Raw genomic sequence first — 19,065 nt, forward strand, 5'->3', positions numbered from 1 at the left:
TTTTGGGATTTGTGTCCACCTTGATTAAGATAATAACTTTTAAAATTTAGAATAACTTAAAAAAAAAACAACTCTGCCCGGGCGAACATCTGAACACCAATAATAAATCAAAACTGACGTAGTCGATATAATATATCTTTGCTCCACGCAAATAACATATTATGTATTATGTATACCTATACCATAATAAAATATCTACCTGCTTAAAATTTTCTCCGTGCTATCTTTCATGTTGACTATGCCTGAGAAAGGATCTTTGCAATTCGCACCATAAAAGAGCATATAAGTAAACAGTTTTGAAGAAATAACGAAAAAATCTTTAGTACCTATAAAATATTTCATTTCATTCATAAAGTGATGTCTCGAAACTTTACAAAGGAGATAAGTAGGTATTTGTTTAATAAATGATATCTACTTATGCCAACAAGATTTTAACGACTCAAGTCCTTTTTCTGATATAAAGATTCAGCAAAAATTCAGTCAAGACGTTAGAGTAGGTATTATATTCTATGGTCAAGATAACAATTTTTACCATATCCCAAACAAACCTAATCCTAATACATATTAATAGTAAAATAATATTATAAACGTCAAAGTTTGTAAGGATGGTTGAACTTGGATAGATATTATATCACGCAAAAGGACCTGGATCTGTAGGAAATTTGAGAAAGGTGTAAGTGATAGTAGTCACATAGTTCATAGACTTCTTTTATCTGGATAGCACGCGAGTAAAACCGGAAGTGCCCCAGCTTTCTTTGAAAATATAATACTGTTAAGAGTTGCTTTTTATATTGGCAATGGCACACATCGAGTTCGTAACTGTTACAGAATAATGTAGGTTTAGAATAGTAGCAATTAGGTCAATTTTGCACATAAGAGGTTTCATAACCCTAATAGATCAGCACTATTATAGGTAAGTAGAAGATTCGTATTAGAATGTATTAATAGGTTTAACATTGTGTATGATATATACCTTATTTTGAACCCTTAAAAGTAACAGTATTCATGGCAAATGAGTTTTGTCAGAAAAGTAAATTTTAATAGTCCCTAAGTACCAAACTATGTTGGCACTTGGCAATATATACGCAATATAGACGCACAGATAATAGTGTGCGCTATTATTATTCCTAATTGCTATACCATGATGCAGTGAGAACTGAGAACTGCATCTCCAAATTTCGTATATAAATTGCAAACCTATGTATGGTGTAAAAAAAGTAAAACGACATACGGACACGGTCTCTATTTAAAATTCCTTCCTTAATGCATCTACAGACGCTCCGATTTGGTTGGTGCCAACCATCCGACCACGACCAAATCGGAAAGTGTAGAGAGCGGTCGGTCCGACATAATTATTATTAATATTGGTTTGACGTGGTCGGATGCGCCAGCAATACCGACCAAACCAACTTCCTATCCGATCCAACCAAATTGGAACGTTTGGAAGCTTTGTTCCGACCAAATCGGCTCATTCCATAGAGTAATATAGGTAATTGGCTCATTCACATAACACATTTGCAACGCCGCCGGTGTAGGACGTCAACATGAACGCCGAGGGAGTTACGGTCACCGAACGTGACATATTAATAAAATTACTGGAACTATATAAAGACTTTCCCTGTTTGTGGGACTTAAGTAACAAAGATTACGCAAATAGAGATGCCAGAAATCAAGCGTATTTTATTATGTTAGAAGTATTAAAAAAATTGACAGTGCGGCTACATTAAAAACCTTAAAAAATAAGTTATAAGAGCCGCATATGAGTGTAATTTTCTCTATTTCTATAGTAGAATTTAGCCCATTCTCTTCGTACTATGGTCAACTGACATATTACTCTATGGTCAACTGACAGTTGGAAGGCCAACCGTCGGACAATCTGTAGCAATGTTGGAATGGTTGCCATGTCGGTTCCAATATGGTTGGCACCAACCAAATCGGAGCGTCTGTAGATGCTATTAGCTTTTAAACATGTTAAAGTAACAATCACGAAAATAGCTTAATTTTGTTTAGTACGCGTTACTATGGAAACGACCTTGTTGATGTTGATATGGTCGCCGCATTATTTTTTATGGTAATTATTATAATTCACTGAGTTCGTTACTCCAATCAAATTTGTATTTGATGGCGGGTTTTCGATAACATTAATAATTTTACAGTCATTTCGACCAATATAAAATATGTAATAATTAAAATAATTAACTTTGTTTCTGTTGTCCTAAGGGCTAAGTCCCAAAAGTCCAAAGTTGAAATCCACTGTTAATTGTTTGACCGACTTGAACGCAGTGGCCTTATTGGTACCTAATTAATAATTAAGCCCACATATTTTATCACAATGAAACTGAATAAAGCCCTAATGCTTTGATTTACGAGGCTGATTATATTTTATTTACTTGTTACATTTTATTGCTCATAAGTACATACATTAAAATTTAAAATACATAAGCAAAGAAACAATATATGTAATACCAGAATGATGTAGCCTTATCAATTGGCAGTATTATCACTATTCAGTGATGAATAAGGAGGCACAATGAGGAATGAGGTATAAGAATTTTTTTTTACAACTGAATCTGATGCATTGTTCGAATTTTACAGGAATCGTTTGTGGTTGGTCTCCTCTGCCAGAATGCTATTTTATGATTTCATGAAAAAAATACACATTGAAAGCCTCTGTCTCTTTTGGGAAAGTTGGTTAAAACCACTTCTGATTGCGTATTCGCTCAGGCAGTTCATTGCTTTGTGATTAAAATGATGTTAAAATGGTGATGACGATAAAAAAAATATAGTTACCAATCTGATACATTTTTTAATATTTGTGCACTTTGTCTCATATGGTAGGTTAGATAATGCATCACGTTAATACCGGTATTTGCGGAGCATGATAGTTTTTTTTTTAGAAATTAGGAAAAATATTACTTCAATTTTTAGTATGCTTCTGCATACTAAAAATTGAAGTAATATTTTTGCCGACGCAGTTGCGAAGATCAAAAATAAAAATAAACCAAGAATAAACCTACCTATAATTGCAAGGTTTTTTTACGTTTAAATGTGATGACAGAACAAACTTAAATTGTCATGTCTCGTCTAATTTAGTTTATTGTGTGGACATGGTGTGGACGAAAATAATACGAAAATAAATATCAGAATATATTATAATTACACTTTATGATACAATAAACATACAAATTATAAATACATATACATAGATATTGCAAAATAAATATTGTTTTACGCTATCCAAGGTAACCCAATATCAGCAAATAAGAAAGCACTTAATTCACTATTATAATAGGCTTCAAGTTCCCATGAACTTACATATACCTCTATAATACTTTCGTCTCTACAATGTGCGAGATTTTCTGTAACAAAATATGAAAAAGAACGTGAAATATAATATTGAGCTTACCTATAGCAAATAGTTTATTTAGTAAATATTTCATTATATTATGTAATTATTATTAACTTATACATTTTTTATTATAAATTATAATCTCTTTGAAAATAACCATTGTAAATGTAATAATATGTTAATGACATGTTTAAACTTTAAAATAATAAATATGAATGTATAATCTATCTAGGTATACTATAATAAATCTGTAGAGAGGCCAATTCTGTACATGAAATATATTTAAAAAAAAACTATGAAGGGGTGATAAGGGATCGCTACTGATGCCAAAAATGCAATCAGTAGAATTTTTGTCTGTCTGTCTGTCTGTCTGTCTGTCTGTCTGTCTGTATATTCGCTATAGAAACAGAAACTACACGACGGATTTTAACCAAATTTGGCACAATTATTCTTCATACTTCTGGGCAGGTTATAGTAAAAGAATCATGTAAATCGGTGTAGAAACACCAAAGTTATACATGAAATACGCTATAAGTCATCGCGCGTGAATACAGAATCATGCCATAAGGATTATTTTTGTGTATCAGTTGCCGCGTTCGACGCTCTTCGCGGCGGGAGCTATAAAAAGGCGGCGGGTCTGCACCCGTTTCGCGTTGTCACGGCATCACGTGTGAACGGCTGAACCGATTTCGATAATTCTTTTCTAGTATATTCCTTGAAGTACGAGGATGGTTCTTATGTAGAGAAAACGTAAATATGTTCCACGGGCGAAGCCGGGGCGGACCGCTAGTAATTAATAAATAATAAGTGTAACAGAATAGTATTGAAATAGATAAGTTTGTTTATACAAATACTGCACAAGGGCTTTCATTATTATTTTTTGTAAAGCAATTTGTAATAATGGCATTTAGTAGTAGATAAACTGTTATGTAAAAATGTCTATTCTTTTATCCACTTCATAGTATAAACCTATATCAGTCTCTAATAAAGTGTCATGCTTATTTTTCTCAATTCATAAAGCCTCAAAGAGTTATATTTAATGCCACTTAGGGTTTAAACAATATCTCAAGCTTGGGCCATTCTGCTTCCTATATTTTTATAAAATCAATATGTTAAATAAACAAAAACCGGCCAAGTGCGAGTCGGGCTCGCGCACAAAGGGTTCCGTAGCAGCAAATATAATAAATTACAGTTAAATCAACCTATCTCAAAAACTATAAGAGATACTTTGATCAAACCAAAAATCGTTGAAAGAGTTAATTAGCATGCATCACCTCTATTTTTTTTAGAATTTTATACCCCGTAGTTATAAAAATAGAGGGGGGGGGACATACTTTTTACGACTTTGAGAGCTGATATCTCAAAAACCGTTCACTTTAAGAAAAATGTTTTTTAGAAAACTTTATATCATTTTAAAAGACCTTTCCATTGATACCCCACACGGGTATGTACATCGAAAAAAAAAATTTCATCCCTCAGTTACATGTATGGGGGGCCCCACCCCCAATTCTTTTTTTTACTATTTAGTGTCATATTTTTGTAGCGGTTCATACAACACATATTCCCATCAAATTTCATCACTGTAGTACTTATAGTTTCCGAGTAAATCGGCTGTGACAGACGGACAGACGGACAGACGGACAGACGGACATGACGAAACTATAAGGGTTCCGTTTTTGCCATTTTGGCTACGGAACCCTAAAAAAGGCATCTTAATCACTCTTTACATGCTTTCATCTTTAACTTGCTAGTACTACTTTAGAAAGGATTTGAAAAAAACTTACCAGTGATTACTTGTTTCAGCTTAATTTCTTTTTGTAAGGCATTGTAAATTTCTGATACAGTCTCTGCAATTTGCCCAGCAGACCAAGTAAAAATGACACCTTGGCCTGAAGTTTCAAGCTCAGAGAGTGCTTGTAACTGTTTCTTTATCAAATGGACACCTGAAAATTGAGAAAATATATTACAATTGTATTGTTTATAATTAAGAACATTACAGATTTCATATAAAAGTATAAAACAATACAATAGGCATGACGAAAGATTTTGAAATCCTCTTCCATAATGTGTGTATACGTTTACTATACAAGAAAAACCCTATATTTCGGTAATATACTTAAATTTAACGAAGATTAAAGCCATTTTTCAAAAAATATTTAATATCTGTGCCAAAACAGCTCGCAGGTGTCATGGCGTAGGCGTGACGTCAAACTTTGGTAAATACGTAATTATTTGTACGCATTGTGAAGAAAATTAAAAAAGTCTTTATTTAATATGTGTTATATAAACGAATTTCAAAGTTTATGAGTGGTGTGCAGTATTGCAGTATGAATCCACATAAAAATAATGCTCAAAAATGTGTTAGTAATTATTTCAAGCGAGAAATAATAAGAAATGATTGTATAAAGTTGGTGCGGAGAACCCCGAACCACGTATTCGTGAATTCCCAATTGTATTTCTGTTCTGAGTCGATAAAGCATACGTGAAACAATAGAAAATAAATAAAAATGCGTATTCTCAACATATTCATAACAACAAAACACATCTGACGCGAGTTGTTTACTTATGCGTGACGTCACGCGTGTTTTAGTCAAAATGGCTAACTGCAGAATTTCAATGTTTTATTTTATTGATAATCTCATTAATCTTAATGGTTTTAAGATTTCTAAGTCACTATATTGAATTTATTTATTGTACATTTTCCCTTAAAAACACTAATACGATCATTTATGGATACTGTCGTCATGCCTATTTCATTAGTTTGTTTAGTGTATTTATCTGATGAGACTTCTATGATAGACATCTCAAGTTATTAGTGGATTAAAGTTGTTATCAACCTTCTATAATTGAACTGTTTATTAACTCGTAAAATAGATCATAATATGTCAACATACATTCAATAGGCCCTGAGTTTATTGATGAGTGTGGAGACAAAAAATAACATTTAAAGGAGGTTTGGCATGATATGGAAGGTGGAATACAAATAGGCCCCTACACAAATTTATTTATAATTTGTCATTCCTGTTTGTCATTTGTCATACTGGAAACAAAACATAGAATTTCACAATTCCAATTGAAGTTATTATAATTTATACGTAGGTAAAGCTGCAAATATCTTATAAAAATTACTTTACCTTGTACAATGTTTTGTAAAGTAGCATATGCTTCAGATAGGCTACTTATGAGTGGCCCAACTTGATGAGGAAAGTATTCATCTGTACACTCATATAACTTCAAAGCTGATATAGATTTACAGATTTTTGTACCATTTTCTTTAATTTTCTCCCAGTTACACAGTAAATTATGCAAATTCGAAATATGAGTGTGCACAGTTTTCGATATTCCAGGGCTGTCTTTATTGGGTGTTGTTATTTCTGTAAAAAAATCCATTAATTTAAAGTTTAATATTATTGTTGTGAGTACTGTACACAAAATAAATAAACATGACATACCTTTAGGAATAAAACTATAAGAGTTTTCATGACTTTTTGTAGGTGTCTTTGACATAGTTACTGATTAAAACATAAATGACAAAAATAAATAAGCTACATATATTTGGTTTTCAAAATAGGTTATGTAGGATGCTTCAAAATTTATTGGTATCAGGTAAAAGTGCAGTAACTTCAAACTAAGTTAAAATAGTGAAATTTATGAATTAAATATACATATGAATCACTTGAACAATTTAACTATTTTAAGCTATTCATATTTTCAGGGGATTTGAATTGTGCCATAATAATTGTGCCTTGTGAGAATATAAACAAAAACATCGTAGACAGAGAAATCTCTGTCTACGAAAAACATTAATTCAAATGTCAAGTGTCAAAATTCCTGTCAAATTTTGCAATATTCTTTTTTTTATAGATTTATTGGCCTGGTTACGAAACCTTTAACATCTTATTATTGATCTTATTATTATCGCAATATTTATTTATTACATTGCATACAGTCAGAGGCAGTGGCAACAAGTCTTAATTGTTATTTTTGTATAATTGATACACAAATACTTACTGTTCTGTGATTTGACATATCGATGAGAGAAATTCACTGTCATCCCTGTCATCCTACGCTGTCATCAGTCATGCCATGACGTCAAATGTCAATTAATTGTCATTAGTTCTCTGGTATGCTGAATGCTGATACAGTATACCATAGAGTACAGTATACACTGTAAACTTGCTGTAAACTTACAGGTACAAACAACAGCGTATGTGGTATTTACTAGAAATAATAACCTGTAGCCTAGCCTAGTTTTCAATTATTTAAACTTGTGGAGGAATTGCTATGGCCGGACCTATACAAGACGTAATCGAGGAAGATGCAGCCGATTTACAGTTTCCCAAAGGTATATCTATTTTTTATATTAAATCTCAATATTTATAATTAAATAGCTTTTTTTTAATGAATGTATGATTCCAGAATTTGAAAATGCCGAAACTCTGCTTATATCTGAAGTGGACATGCTATTAGAACACAGGAAAGCGCAAAATGAGTCGGCCGAAGAAGAGCAAGAATTTTCAGAACTGTTTATGAAAACTTTAACATACACAAATATGTTTAAAAAATTCAAAAATAAAGAAACAATCACTGCTGTACGAAAGTAAGTATTCAGCTCTTTGTATAATATATTTCTTAGTTGGTCTACTTTAGATGAATGGCACTGTGAAACTTATTGAAATCAATCTCTTGATTTTTGTATATTCTATAGACCCGGTAAATTCTTACATATGCATCCATGTGCCTTTAGAGACATAGTTTGGTGAAACAAAATATCAATAATAAAAAACAAGTGTAATGTACAAATTGTTCAAGTCTTGACAATTGATATTAGGTTCTTCATTTATTATATTATGTACTGTAACAAAAACTAATTAAAATTGTATTGTTTTCAGTTTGCTACAATCTAAGAAATTACACAAGTTTGAAGTAGCTAGTTTGGCTAATCTCTGTCCTGAGACTCCAGAGGAAGCAAAGGCACTCATACCATCTCTAGAAGGGAGATTTGAAGATGAGGAGTTAAGAATCTTATTAGACGACATACAAACAAAGCGTAGTATTCAATATTAAGCTAAACAACAATTAATAATGAAACAATATTTCAAATTTATACTCATGAACATGTGTATTATGGCATTGTCTCTACAATACCATTCCAAGACATACCCTTTAATTGCTGTTTAAATAGTAGATAGGTACAATATAGAAAATAAACCCTAAATGTTTATAGTTAGTATGTCATAATGTAACACTCTTTTATTTCCATGTTAAATTACAAAAGCAGTTTTGATGTAATATTGATCATAGCAGTTTCTAATTATATTAAGACTGATAATTTTATAAAGCATTTTAATTAAAGCCTACCTTTAAGCCAAATTTTAATTTGCTTTTTTTACCTAGTTTCATCTTATTCATTTTAAATATAGTGTTAACATAAATACATTGACCCAAAATTTTATATTTGTAGGACGTCTGAGATTTCTTTGATTTTTCTTTAACACACTGCTCGGACATTTGACTGCCATCTCACCTGATGGTAAGTGTTGATGCGGTCTTTCAGGTTAGCATGCCTGATCATATTAATGTTTTTGTCATAATTTATCAAGTTTAGACAACTTGAGCACCTTGTAATTTCTGTTGAACATGAATCTCAAAAATTATCTTTGTCTCATAAAAAAATTAGACAAAGCGCAACTCCACATTTTACAAATATTAATGATCTTGGGACTTTAAAATAATTGAGTTAACACTTTTTTAAAGGTCGGCTACACAATTGCTTGTCACTCTGCTAAAATATGTAAATGGAATTGGGCGACATTCATTATTTACCTACGAATCCTCAAAATAATGCTTTGTAGTAAACCGTAAATGTCATTGGGTTGGTTGGCAAAATAAAATACAAATGTTAAATCAGTCTGTATATTGGATATGTCTGCAATACAGCAAGATACAATACAATGAAAACAGGTAAAAGTGATAAAATATTGGAAACAAAAATAGTAATTAGAATTTCTTCTCTGAAACAAAACTATAATAAAACCATTCTTATTATTACTTAAAATCGATACTATTATTATTGATGTTAATCAATGCCTCTGAAAACAAGCCTTTTGTAAAGCACTGTAAGTAAAAAAATTCAATCGTTTTTTTTTTCAATAAACCTCAACAATTTGATAACTAAAACTCAACAATCCGTCGATAATTTTCTTAATTACTAATTTTGAACGCCTAAACATTATTTAATAACAAAATGCTGAACAAAAGGCTTGCTTTATATATAAACTTATATCAATGGGCACTTTTGGTTTAGTTTAAACGTTAGTATTTTAATCTAATATAATAGTAATAAAAATTACAAACTTATCAATCACCTAAAAGCAAACTTTAAAATAATAATTAACCTTCTATAAAAGAACTATCAAATCTAAGTTTCTAGCAAAGTTATTTTTATGGTACATCTCGCACAACTCCTACCCTGAACATACAAAAATATCTTTATGTACTTTTAAAAAACGTTTATATTTCTACATAAACTTGCTGGAACAACAAAGATGTTTCGACAATCTTGTAATTGTGTAACACTTTTATGCAGAAATCTTTTACAGTGGTTCACATAAAATTAATAAATAAGTAAGGGACCATATTTATAGCACACATTTATTAACAGCTAAATTTTTGGGTCACCTAAAACTTACTAAACCTTAAAGTAGGTAACGTCATTGGGAAAGATAAATCCTAAATTACAACCTGGACCTGTGACATTATCTAAGTATGGTAAGTATTATGTCAAAAAGCATAACATCGTTTTGGGTTCCTAATGTGGGGAAATCTATGTATACGTCACGGAAGCGAACAGGAAGCGATTGCATGAATAAAGCTCACAATAATTACATTTAATGTACATTCGATGTAAATGCAACCTAAAGACAACGTGAGAAGGAAGAGAAAATAAAAATCGACCATCATAAACATTAATCGTCGAGGTTACTCACTTACACTGATGGCTACATTACAGCTAGATATTGCACTTATGAGAAAAATCTACACAGAAATCCGGTTTTTAAATACTGGCTCGGTTTTTTTCCACAATTTAATATTTTCCATTTTTGCTCAGCGCTCACTATAGTAAGTTACAACTAATGATTTTGAAATCATGCATGTTTTATACCTTTACAATGATACACATTATGATTACTTAATTCTTACCAACGACCATATTTTGTACATTACAAAACAGCGTTTACTATGCCTTGATTATTATTTGTCGTATCCTTTCAATCAAAGAGTCGAGTGACCGTCACTACACAAGGGCTGTCACAAGCCAGTAGCCAGTAATAGCGAGTATGTTACACACCTACAATGTCTAATCACTCCACAGCACCGTCGAAAGACTTCACAACTAATGGTTACTGTTCACTTTGTGCCGCGCTGTGCGCCGTCCGTCGGCGCCGGCTCGCTTCAGTACCGGAAGTTGCCAAGTACGCTCAATATTCACTTACATATCACATTCATTTGTTAAACAATAATTAATAGGTTATACATACATATGTTAATTAATATTATTATATACATACATATTATCAGCGACTTGAATTTTACGATCACAATGTTTACACTTTCAAATTCGGCACATATCATAAGTGTGGCTCTTAATAAAAATTTTGATTGAGCAATAATAGGATTAAAATTACTCTATATTCCAAAGGTGAGCCTTCCAAAATATATATTTGCCGTCGACCTTTACAAATCTTTAAAAAATAATAAAGCAGATCTAACTATGTTTTCAACATTCTACTTTATCAGTCTCGATGATAAAAATGCTTTTGGCCAAAATGAGAGATCCAATTGGCGTGGTCCTTTCTTTCCTATCCGAATGATATAAAAGCAAATACCGTGTCTAAGCCAATATACTCAATACAGATTCTTGACAAATGTTTATCCTCGAGTTTTGTTTATTGTACCATTATATCTAATGTTTATTCAGTAGAAGCTAAATTTAAGGTCCTAATGCCATATTGTATAAAAATGGATCATATTATGAATGAAAAACTGATGCAATATAAAGCTTAGAGTGTCTGCAGTAGCAAAGGTATTTAAAATTTCGTTCTTAGGTACACAAGCGACATCGTAAACGATAAAAGAATATTTGAATGACATAACATCTGTTATTATTCTATATTTTACAACTACTCTATTACCAGTATTTTAACACATGCTTAAGTTATCATACAACTTTAACTTGTCAAGATACCTGTATCAAAGTATAAGTAAAGATTTAAAAAATCAGTCTATCTTAACCACTTTTCCTTGTCAAATCCAAGTTTTAAAGCTTTTTTCATATAGAAAACCATCTTACAGTCATCTCAACCTCCTAGCCTTCTCTGAAGTTTGGTCCTAGTTCATACAAAAAAAATATACAAAAAATAAAACTTGAAATGTATGATACTCTTCATAAAAAAATAATCGAAATAACTATTGAAAAAGGCAAAATTATGTACAATAAGAATTGAGATCAAATTGAATATCCAGTCATGCTGAATATATTTTGGAGAAACTTATATTTTATAAGATAATTTTATCAGTTTATATTTAACATATTATATTTATGTAATACAATCATTTAATGACCAAATAACATCATTGACCATTAAAAGCTGTTAATCTCACTCAATGACCATTTCAATTGACAAAAATTTTAATATTATGTTAAAATTTCAATTTTAATTTGTTTGGTGAAAAATACTTGGTGGATTTATAACAAACGTTATTGTCACTTCTAATCAAAGAAATGTTGTTGCTACACATTTATAATACAGGGAAGTATGCAGTTTCTACATTGTCTTTGCACTATTTTTTGTAAATCTAAATGTTTTAAATGTGTTTATACTTTATAATATGTACATATTAGATGAATGATGATTAATAATAATGAAACAATGAGAGGGTTCATGTCTCACAGTATGAAAGTGCAACTCATCAATACGATTGAATTCTCATATTAAAGTTTCTTGTTCATGGCAGTTGTACCATTGCAGAAACATGAAATATGAAGCAAATATGTCACACATTCAACATAAACATTTTGTTTGTCATAAAACACACAGCAAATCTCCATCATATTAATGTGAATACTCCACCTACACATTATAACTATACATTTTATTCAGCATCAAGAATTCACTTTTACATAAAGAAAACAATAACTAAACATAACTGCCTTGGGGATCCTAACTGTTTTCAGAGATTGACAGTTGGTTGAAATCAAGGGAACTGACCTGAAGTATGATTGTACAATTATCGCCAATCTTATCGACCAATTTGACTGTATGTCAAGGTCCTGCTTGCGGATTATACATTTGGGTTGCATACAATGTATGTGAGTGGGTACATATAAAATAATATGGTATAGAAGACTACCAAATATCCCGTAAATAATATGAAGTTAAAAGTTATAATTGACAGTAAATATCTACATAAATAAACATCAGAGTTCAAATTTGTAAAAAAAAAAGTTATTAATACATATTTCACTTTGAATAATCTCAGCTATTATTTACACTGTACATCATTCAAAATCATACAAAACCTTGAAAACACTGCTCATAACAAAAAATCTTCACTTCTAAATCCCATTTTAAGTCGGAGTATATCATAGCTCAACAGAGGTAGCCTTCTATACCCACTATCACTGCACTGTACCGAACACAACACATTTATCGTCCATATCGCCCCCCAAAGCATCCGAAGCCGCAGATAAGACTGGCGAACGTACAGAGTGCGCGGTAGCCCCACGCGCGGCGTGGCGCGAGTCATTGAGGCGGGTGTTGCGCGTGCGGCGTGTGCGCGAGCGGCGTGTGCGGCGCCAGCGGCGAGGGCGACGTGAGCGGCACGAGCGGCGTGTGCTGCCCGTGCGGCGTGTGCGGCGGCGACGGCTGCGCGGGCTGCAGCGGCTGGAACGCGGAGCCGAGCGACGGCCGCAGCGTGAAGCCCGGCGCAGATGGCTTCATCACGGACAGCGCCTCGGTGTATGAGCCCTCGCCCGCTTTCAAGTTAACCTGGAACATGAGATTACATGTTTAGAACAAAAATTCGCTTTTATATTCAGCTATTTGTTGGTTGCGTAACAAATATTTAAGATGAAAAGTGTGAACTTATTTTTTGCATTGTTAGTATACTGATAAGTCATTTAAATATTTTATAGATTTTATTTGGAACAACAGAAAATTGAACTGAAAATTAATAAAAGGTTACCATGTAAATTTTACATATAAGAATGAGTAAACAATATTAAAATATACCTTTTCACAACCATCTGGAGGTTCGCGCGCTAAGAATCTATTGATCTGGGGTGATGTGCCAAGCTTAGAACCATCAAGATCAGGAGAGGAACAAACACTCCCACCTGTAAATTAGATTGCATTAAACATGGTCTTTAAACGATGAGTGTATAGTCTAACTATAGCCTATGTTCTAATTATGTATTATAATATTATGGTCTATATCTAAAACTTAAAATAATGCCTACATAAATTCTCAGTGCTAAAAATAAGCTTGCAATGTAACAAATAAAAATAAAAAATATTATATTAGGTATCTAATAACATGCTCCAAGTCAATGTATGTGGTGCATTCATGTTTAGGAATAGCATTCCTAATCTCGATGCTACGTTTTTATCGACACACTATGCGACAAAAGCACTATCTTTGTTAAAATAAGCGTTAATATATTATTTTGAATGGTCAGTTGTTCAAAATAATAAATATAAATGCAATGGTATTAAAATCTGGTGAAGTATTATAAAAACGTAGTTTGATTAATTGCAAATGTGTAAATAATAGTAGTAAGATAGTGAGATATTGTCACAAAATGGTTCCAGATTGAAACAAAGTTAAACCTGCTGCTAGAAGCTCGGCAGAGCCGGCGCTCGACAGTGACCCTCGGGACGGTGGATCTACATGGATGTAGATTTTTATAATTACCCATTTTCTGATACACTTTTATCATACACACTATTTTTTTATACACATAATTATAACTTATAATTGTATTATCTATGTTGTATATTAACTAATTCTAATTTATATTTAATCTATGCTATTTCTGTATGTCTAACTCATAAATTGATAAATTATTAATATATTATAACAATTTCAGTGCAATCATACACTCCTTATTGACAAAACTATAAAATTATCTAACAATATACCAAGACAGTGCATTTACCTGAAGAATGTGCGGTATGACAAAGATCGTGCGGAGTTTGTGTGTTTACAGACCGCCGCAGGAGTTCGGCGAGTGGGGCTCGGTGACCTTCAGGGGTTACCTGAAAGTTATGCCAATATTTGAATATGTATAGAGATTATCAATAAATTTATACTTTGTATTATTACCTCTTGATGGAACTGCATGCAAGATTTTAATTTAAAGAAACACAATTCACTAGTTTCCCTTTTATGTCGATTTTTATTACAAAAAACTATGATTGTTTTTGTTTTTGTTGTACCAGTGACCAATAAAATACCTCAATAGAAACTTCTATATGACATAGATAGTTATTAGTTACTAGTTACCATAAGTTGCTACTCCACAACTATTCTCGTTTTTTATTTTATTGAAAACTAGTTATTAAAATTTTTTTTTGTATAAAAAAACATATATTACAACGCGTCGGCTTATACAAATAGTAATTTCTATGGCTTAAAAAAACATCTTTTATAATCATTCCTACTACTTTTAACTACTTTATTGTTAACTAGCGAACCGCCCCGGCTTCGCACGGGTGCAATAGCGGCCGGCCGGTACAGCCGCAAACGCTACGTCCCGCAATTTTTAAATCTGTAATATCTTCGAAAATATTCACTTAAATCATACGGTGTAAAGGACTATATAGATCTATATTAAATGAACAATGTATTCAAGGTATTTAAGTCGTTAAGGATTAATGCTGTATTGGTTAAAATCGCTTCGAAAATTAACCATTATTAGTAAAAAGTAAATGACAAAAAAAGTTATTGTGGGTTATCCATTATTTAATGGATGTTATTATACATATAAACCTTCCTCTTGAATCACTCTATCTATTAAAAAAAACCGCATCAAAATCCGTTGCGTAGTTTCAAAGATTTAAGCGTACAAAGGGACATAGGGACAGAGAAAGCGACTTTGTTTTATACTATGTAGTGATTCAAGTTACATTATTTACGTAAAATACTACATGAAGCAGCAATTTATACTTGAGCAATAGTGAATCACGAGACAAAACAATATGCCTCAATACACAAATGAGCTTTAATCTTCATGTATATTGGTCACATAATTTTTTTTATATTCTTGGCTATAGTACTCATTTCTTTTCATTACTATGTTAAATACAGTACATTTTACAACTACCGAATAGATTAAAATAACAATATTTATATTAAATATTGCCCTACCTTATCTCTTAGCCGATCAAGATGGGGAGTCTGGGTACCACTAGCGGGACATAGTACAAGTCTCTCTATTTCCTGATTCAGTCCTTCCACTGAAGACCGCGTTGCCCTCAAAGGAACACCACCGCCGCCGAATCGTGACCCTAAAATATATAAAGTAATGAAATATAAAAAAATAGTGAAGTTGTCTCTAGTCTATACTCAGACATTTCTAAAGTATATCTATTATCTGCACCATAAAGCATCAAAAACAGAGATATATCAATGTAATACCATTTCTACACTAACATTATAAAGAGGAAATGTTTGTAATTATGTATGTTGTGAATAAAAGAAGTTTCTTGCCGATTCTTCTGTGTAGATACTGCTTTCCGAATCGGTGGTAAATGTTAAAAATATGTACTTAATGACGTTTCAAAAGTGCTTCTAGAAGAAGTCTAATTGAATAAATAAATGTTTGAGTTTGAGTTTATTGATGTTAAACATTATTTAACTATCATTATTATTTTACCACTAGATTTCCGCCCGCGGCTTCACTCGCCGTTTCAAAGGAAAACCCGCATAGTTCCTGTTCCCGTGGGATTTCCGGGATAAAACCTATCCTATGTGTTAATCCAAGTTACCCTCTATATGTGTGCTAAATTTCATTGTAATCGGTTCAGTAGTTTTTACGTGAAAGAGTAACAAACATCCATACATCCATACTTACAAACTTTCGCCTTTATAATAGTATTAAGATACTGAGCACAGCACATGGCTAGTTGTTGATAATGAGTAAAAAAATTAAATAACACAATATAGTTATGCATATGTAAAGTGCACTTACAAAGCCCAGGGCTCATAGAATGGGACGAGTAATCTCCAGATCCAGAAGGTTTGTGAGGCCTTTGTAAACGACTTCTGAGAAAACGGTCAAGCTTGTCATCTTCGGAACCTCTTGATGATCGACCAGATATACCACCGCCATCGTCAGTCTGTAATTATTATTAATAGTAAAAAAAAATAAAAATGATCTTATTGTATTAAAGAAAAATTAATTTCTGAACATAATAGTATGCTAAATAAAATGTATCTTTAGTAGTTCTATAATATGAGCATGGAAGAGCATGTTATTACATAGGTCCTTATTAGTTATCATTTTGTAGATATTAATTAAGGATTTATCTAATACTATTTTTGAAGTCATACTTCTTTAGGTGTGTTGAGAGTAAAAGTTCAAGGTTGCATCATGTGGCTTTGAATCTTGCCAAAGGAGTTTCACATCTGATATGTGTGCTCAGTACACACACTCTTTTTATTAATATTAATTTGTTCATAACAAATATAAGTTCAGACACAAATAGAACAAACAGTTATTGTGCACCTTGAAGTAGAAGAATTACAAGCAAGTATATATATTTATATAAAAACATAGTTTTATTTTTAGCAAGCTGCTAGCAGTAATAAGTACCCAATACCTTTGCAAAAATAAGATTTGAAACAAGTATTCTAACAAAACAAGATACATTCTTGTTACAGGCATTAATATATGAGTTTGTAATAAGGTATGTTTTCACAAAAAGAGTAGAAACAATAAATAAATCATAAATATGAATTGATATTAATATTGACTATACACCATTCATTCTAATGAAATGTTAATATAATAATGCTTACTTGAGTGGATTTATCAACTTGGAGTTGTCCAGCATGGAGGTAATAGTCTCTTGACCATTGTCCTTTTTGATACAATGTATCTAATGAAGCTGTGCGTCTGATAACACTGGACCCAAATCTGCCTTTACCTAAAAATAAATAACAATTAGAACTATGAAAGGATTTCTTTATATAAACACAACTATTTAAACATGTGGCTATTGTAATGATTTCTTGCAAAGCACATTTAATTAAAGTCATGTTAATAATATAGATGTATTAAAATAACCAGTATATAGATCCATAACAACTAGAACTTTTAAGTCAAATGCTTATATATAAGGTTACTGATGTGGCAGTTTAACATAAGGCAATATTAAGAATACGAACGAGAACCCGCAGGTAATGTCATTAGGTTCCGAGGGTAGAAAACAAAACTTACCTTTGTAGTTGACAGCACCCGGGCTCCTTTGGCCGGAAAGAGCGTGATCGGGGGAAATCCGCCGCCAAATATTTGTGGGTGACAGAGTGGGGCTATTGCCAGCATTCTTTTTAAATCCGCCACCTTGCTTCATAATCGAAGACACCGGCAAAGTTGCTCTCATGGGACCCTGCTTGCCCACAGGGCAGTCAGTTTGCTTTCTTACTCGACCCGACATTTTCACTTCCGATTCACTGGATTTTTAATCTACTTTCGAAGTTTGAATATCATCTAAATGCAACTAGCACTTCAATGTCAAACAAAATAATAGAAACCGCCGACGCCGCACGGCTTCTTTGTAAAGAGAACTTGTTAGGCCGTGTAAACGACTGTGTTATGTGCTATTATAAATGTTTATTTTCGTATGTATATAAACGAAGAAGTTCTTAAAAATATAAAGAAACAAAAAGTGGCCGTAATTAATCTTCATCTAGCACTTATTATGTGAAACAGAAATTAAATCAAACAAGTCACATTTTTTTTCTGCACTACAATGGATGAATGAATAAAATTGACAGATGACAAGGGACGTCGCGCCATTCTTTAACTTCACGGATCCGATGATTGTAAGATAGAATATTTTATACTGCAATTTGGAAATTAAAATATAATAAGATAACGGGAATAAGTTAGAAAAGGAAACAATTTAAAACTGCTCGTTGGCATTGCAATTAACAGCTGATTACTCCGCCATGACAGGTTGTCTGTGGATAAGATGAACACAAAATTGCCATCCTAATTTGGAGATCTATTTAGCCTTAGTATTTAGCGTACCCTCACTTTCATCTTTAAATATTTTTTTTATTATTTTATAAAATTTATACAGATATTTATTTAGACATTTTTTTAAAGGATAATATATAATATTTAAACATTAATGTTTTGTACTTTTCATTGTCTTTGGCTTATTAACATTTATAACCCGATTATGTCCATGTCCATGAACTTTGCATTGTTTCTTTGTGATTTTCCAAATAATTTGCCCGCGTTTTCAAAGGAAAACCCGCATAGTTCCCGTTCCCGTGGGATTTCCGGGATAAAACCTATCCTATATGTGTGCTAAATTTCATTGTAATCGGTTCAGTAGTTTTTACGTGAAAGAGTAACAAACATCCATACAAACTTTCGCCTTTTTAATAGTATTAAGATATTTTATGCTTCTACCGAAATA

The 19,065-nt window shown here is 32.2% G+C and overlaps 3 protein-coding genes across 3 annotated transcripts; 1 reads left to right on the forward strand and 2 right to left on the reverse strand.

Annotated features, from left to right (window-relative positions):
• Positions 1–3,120: 3,120 nt before the first annotated feature.
• Positions 3,121–7,127, reverse strand: LOC149903425 (cyclin-dependent kinase 2-interacting protein). The gene is made up of 4 exons (XM_090108734.1): positions 6,802–7,127; positions 6,484–6,723; positions 5,134–5,292; positions 3,121–3,359 (listed from the first exon to the last, which is right to left on the reverse strand). The coding sequence occupies exons 1-4, from the start codon at positions 6,854–6,856 to the stop codon at positions 3,229–3,231; spliced, it is 585 nt and encodes a 194-aa protein (XP_089964860.1). The 5' UTR covers positions 6,857–7,127; the 3' UTR covers positions 3,121–3,228.
• Positions 7,128–7,512: 385 nt separating this feature from the next.
• Positions 7,513–8,722, forward strand: Polr2D (RNA polymerase II subunit D). The gene is made up of 3 exons (XM_090108736.1): positions 7,513–7,694; positions 7,769–7,949; positions 8,242–8,722. The coding sequence occupies exons 1-3, from the start codon at positions 7,634–7,636 to the stop codon at positions 8,414–8,416; spliced, it is 417 nt and encodes a 138-aa protein (XP_089964862.1). The 5' UTR covers positions 7,513–7,633; the 3' UTR covers positions 8,417–8,722.
• A 529-nt stretch (positions 8,723–9,251) lies between these two features.
• On the reverse strand, positions 9,252–18,608 carry LOC149903427 (protein FAM117B-like). Its single transcript, XM_090108735.1, has 7 exons — positions 17,856–18,608; positions 17,435–17,562; positions 16,605–16,752; positions 15,782–15,921; positions 14,571–14,670; positions 13,645–13,748; positions 9,252–13,401 (listed from the first exon to the last, which is right to left on the reverse strand). The coding sequence occupies exons 1-7, from the start codon at positions 18,070–18,072 to the stop codon at positions 13,156–13,158; spliced, it is 1,083 nt and encodes a 360-aa protein (XP_089964861.1). The 5' UTR covers positions 18,073–18,608; the 3' UTR covers positions 9,252–13,155.
• Between the last annotated feature and the right edge of the window lie 457 nt (positions 18,609–19,065).

Source organism: Colias eurytheme, chromosome 13 (assembly GCF_061535395.1).
Source record: "Colias eurytheme isolate Ceu_HAF_F1 chromosome 13, ilColEury1 Martin Lab GWU primary, whole genome shotgun sequence".
NCBI classification, from domain to species: domain Eukaryota; kingdom Metazoa; phylum Arthropoda; class Insecta; order Lepidoptera; family Pieridae; genus Colias; species Colias eurytheme.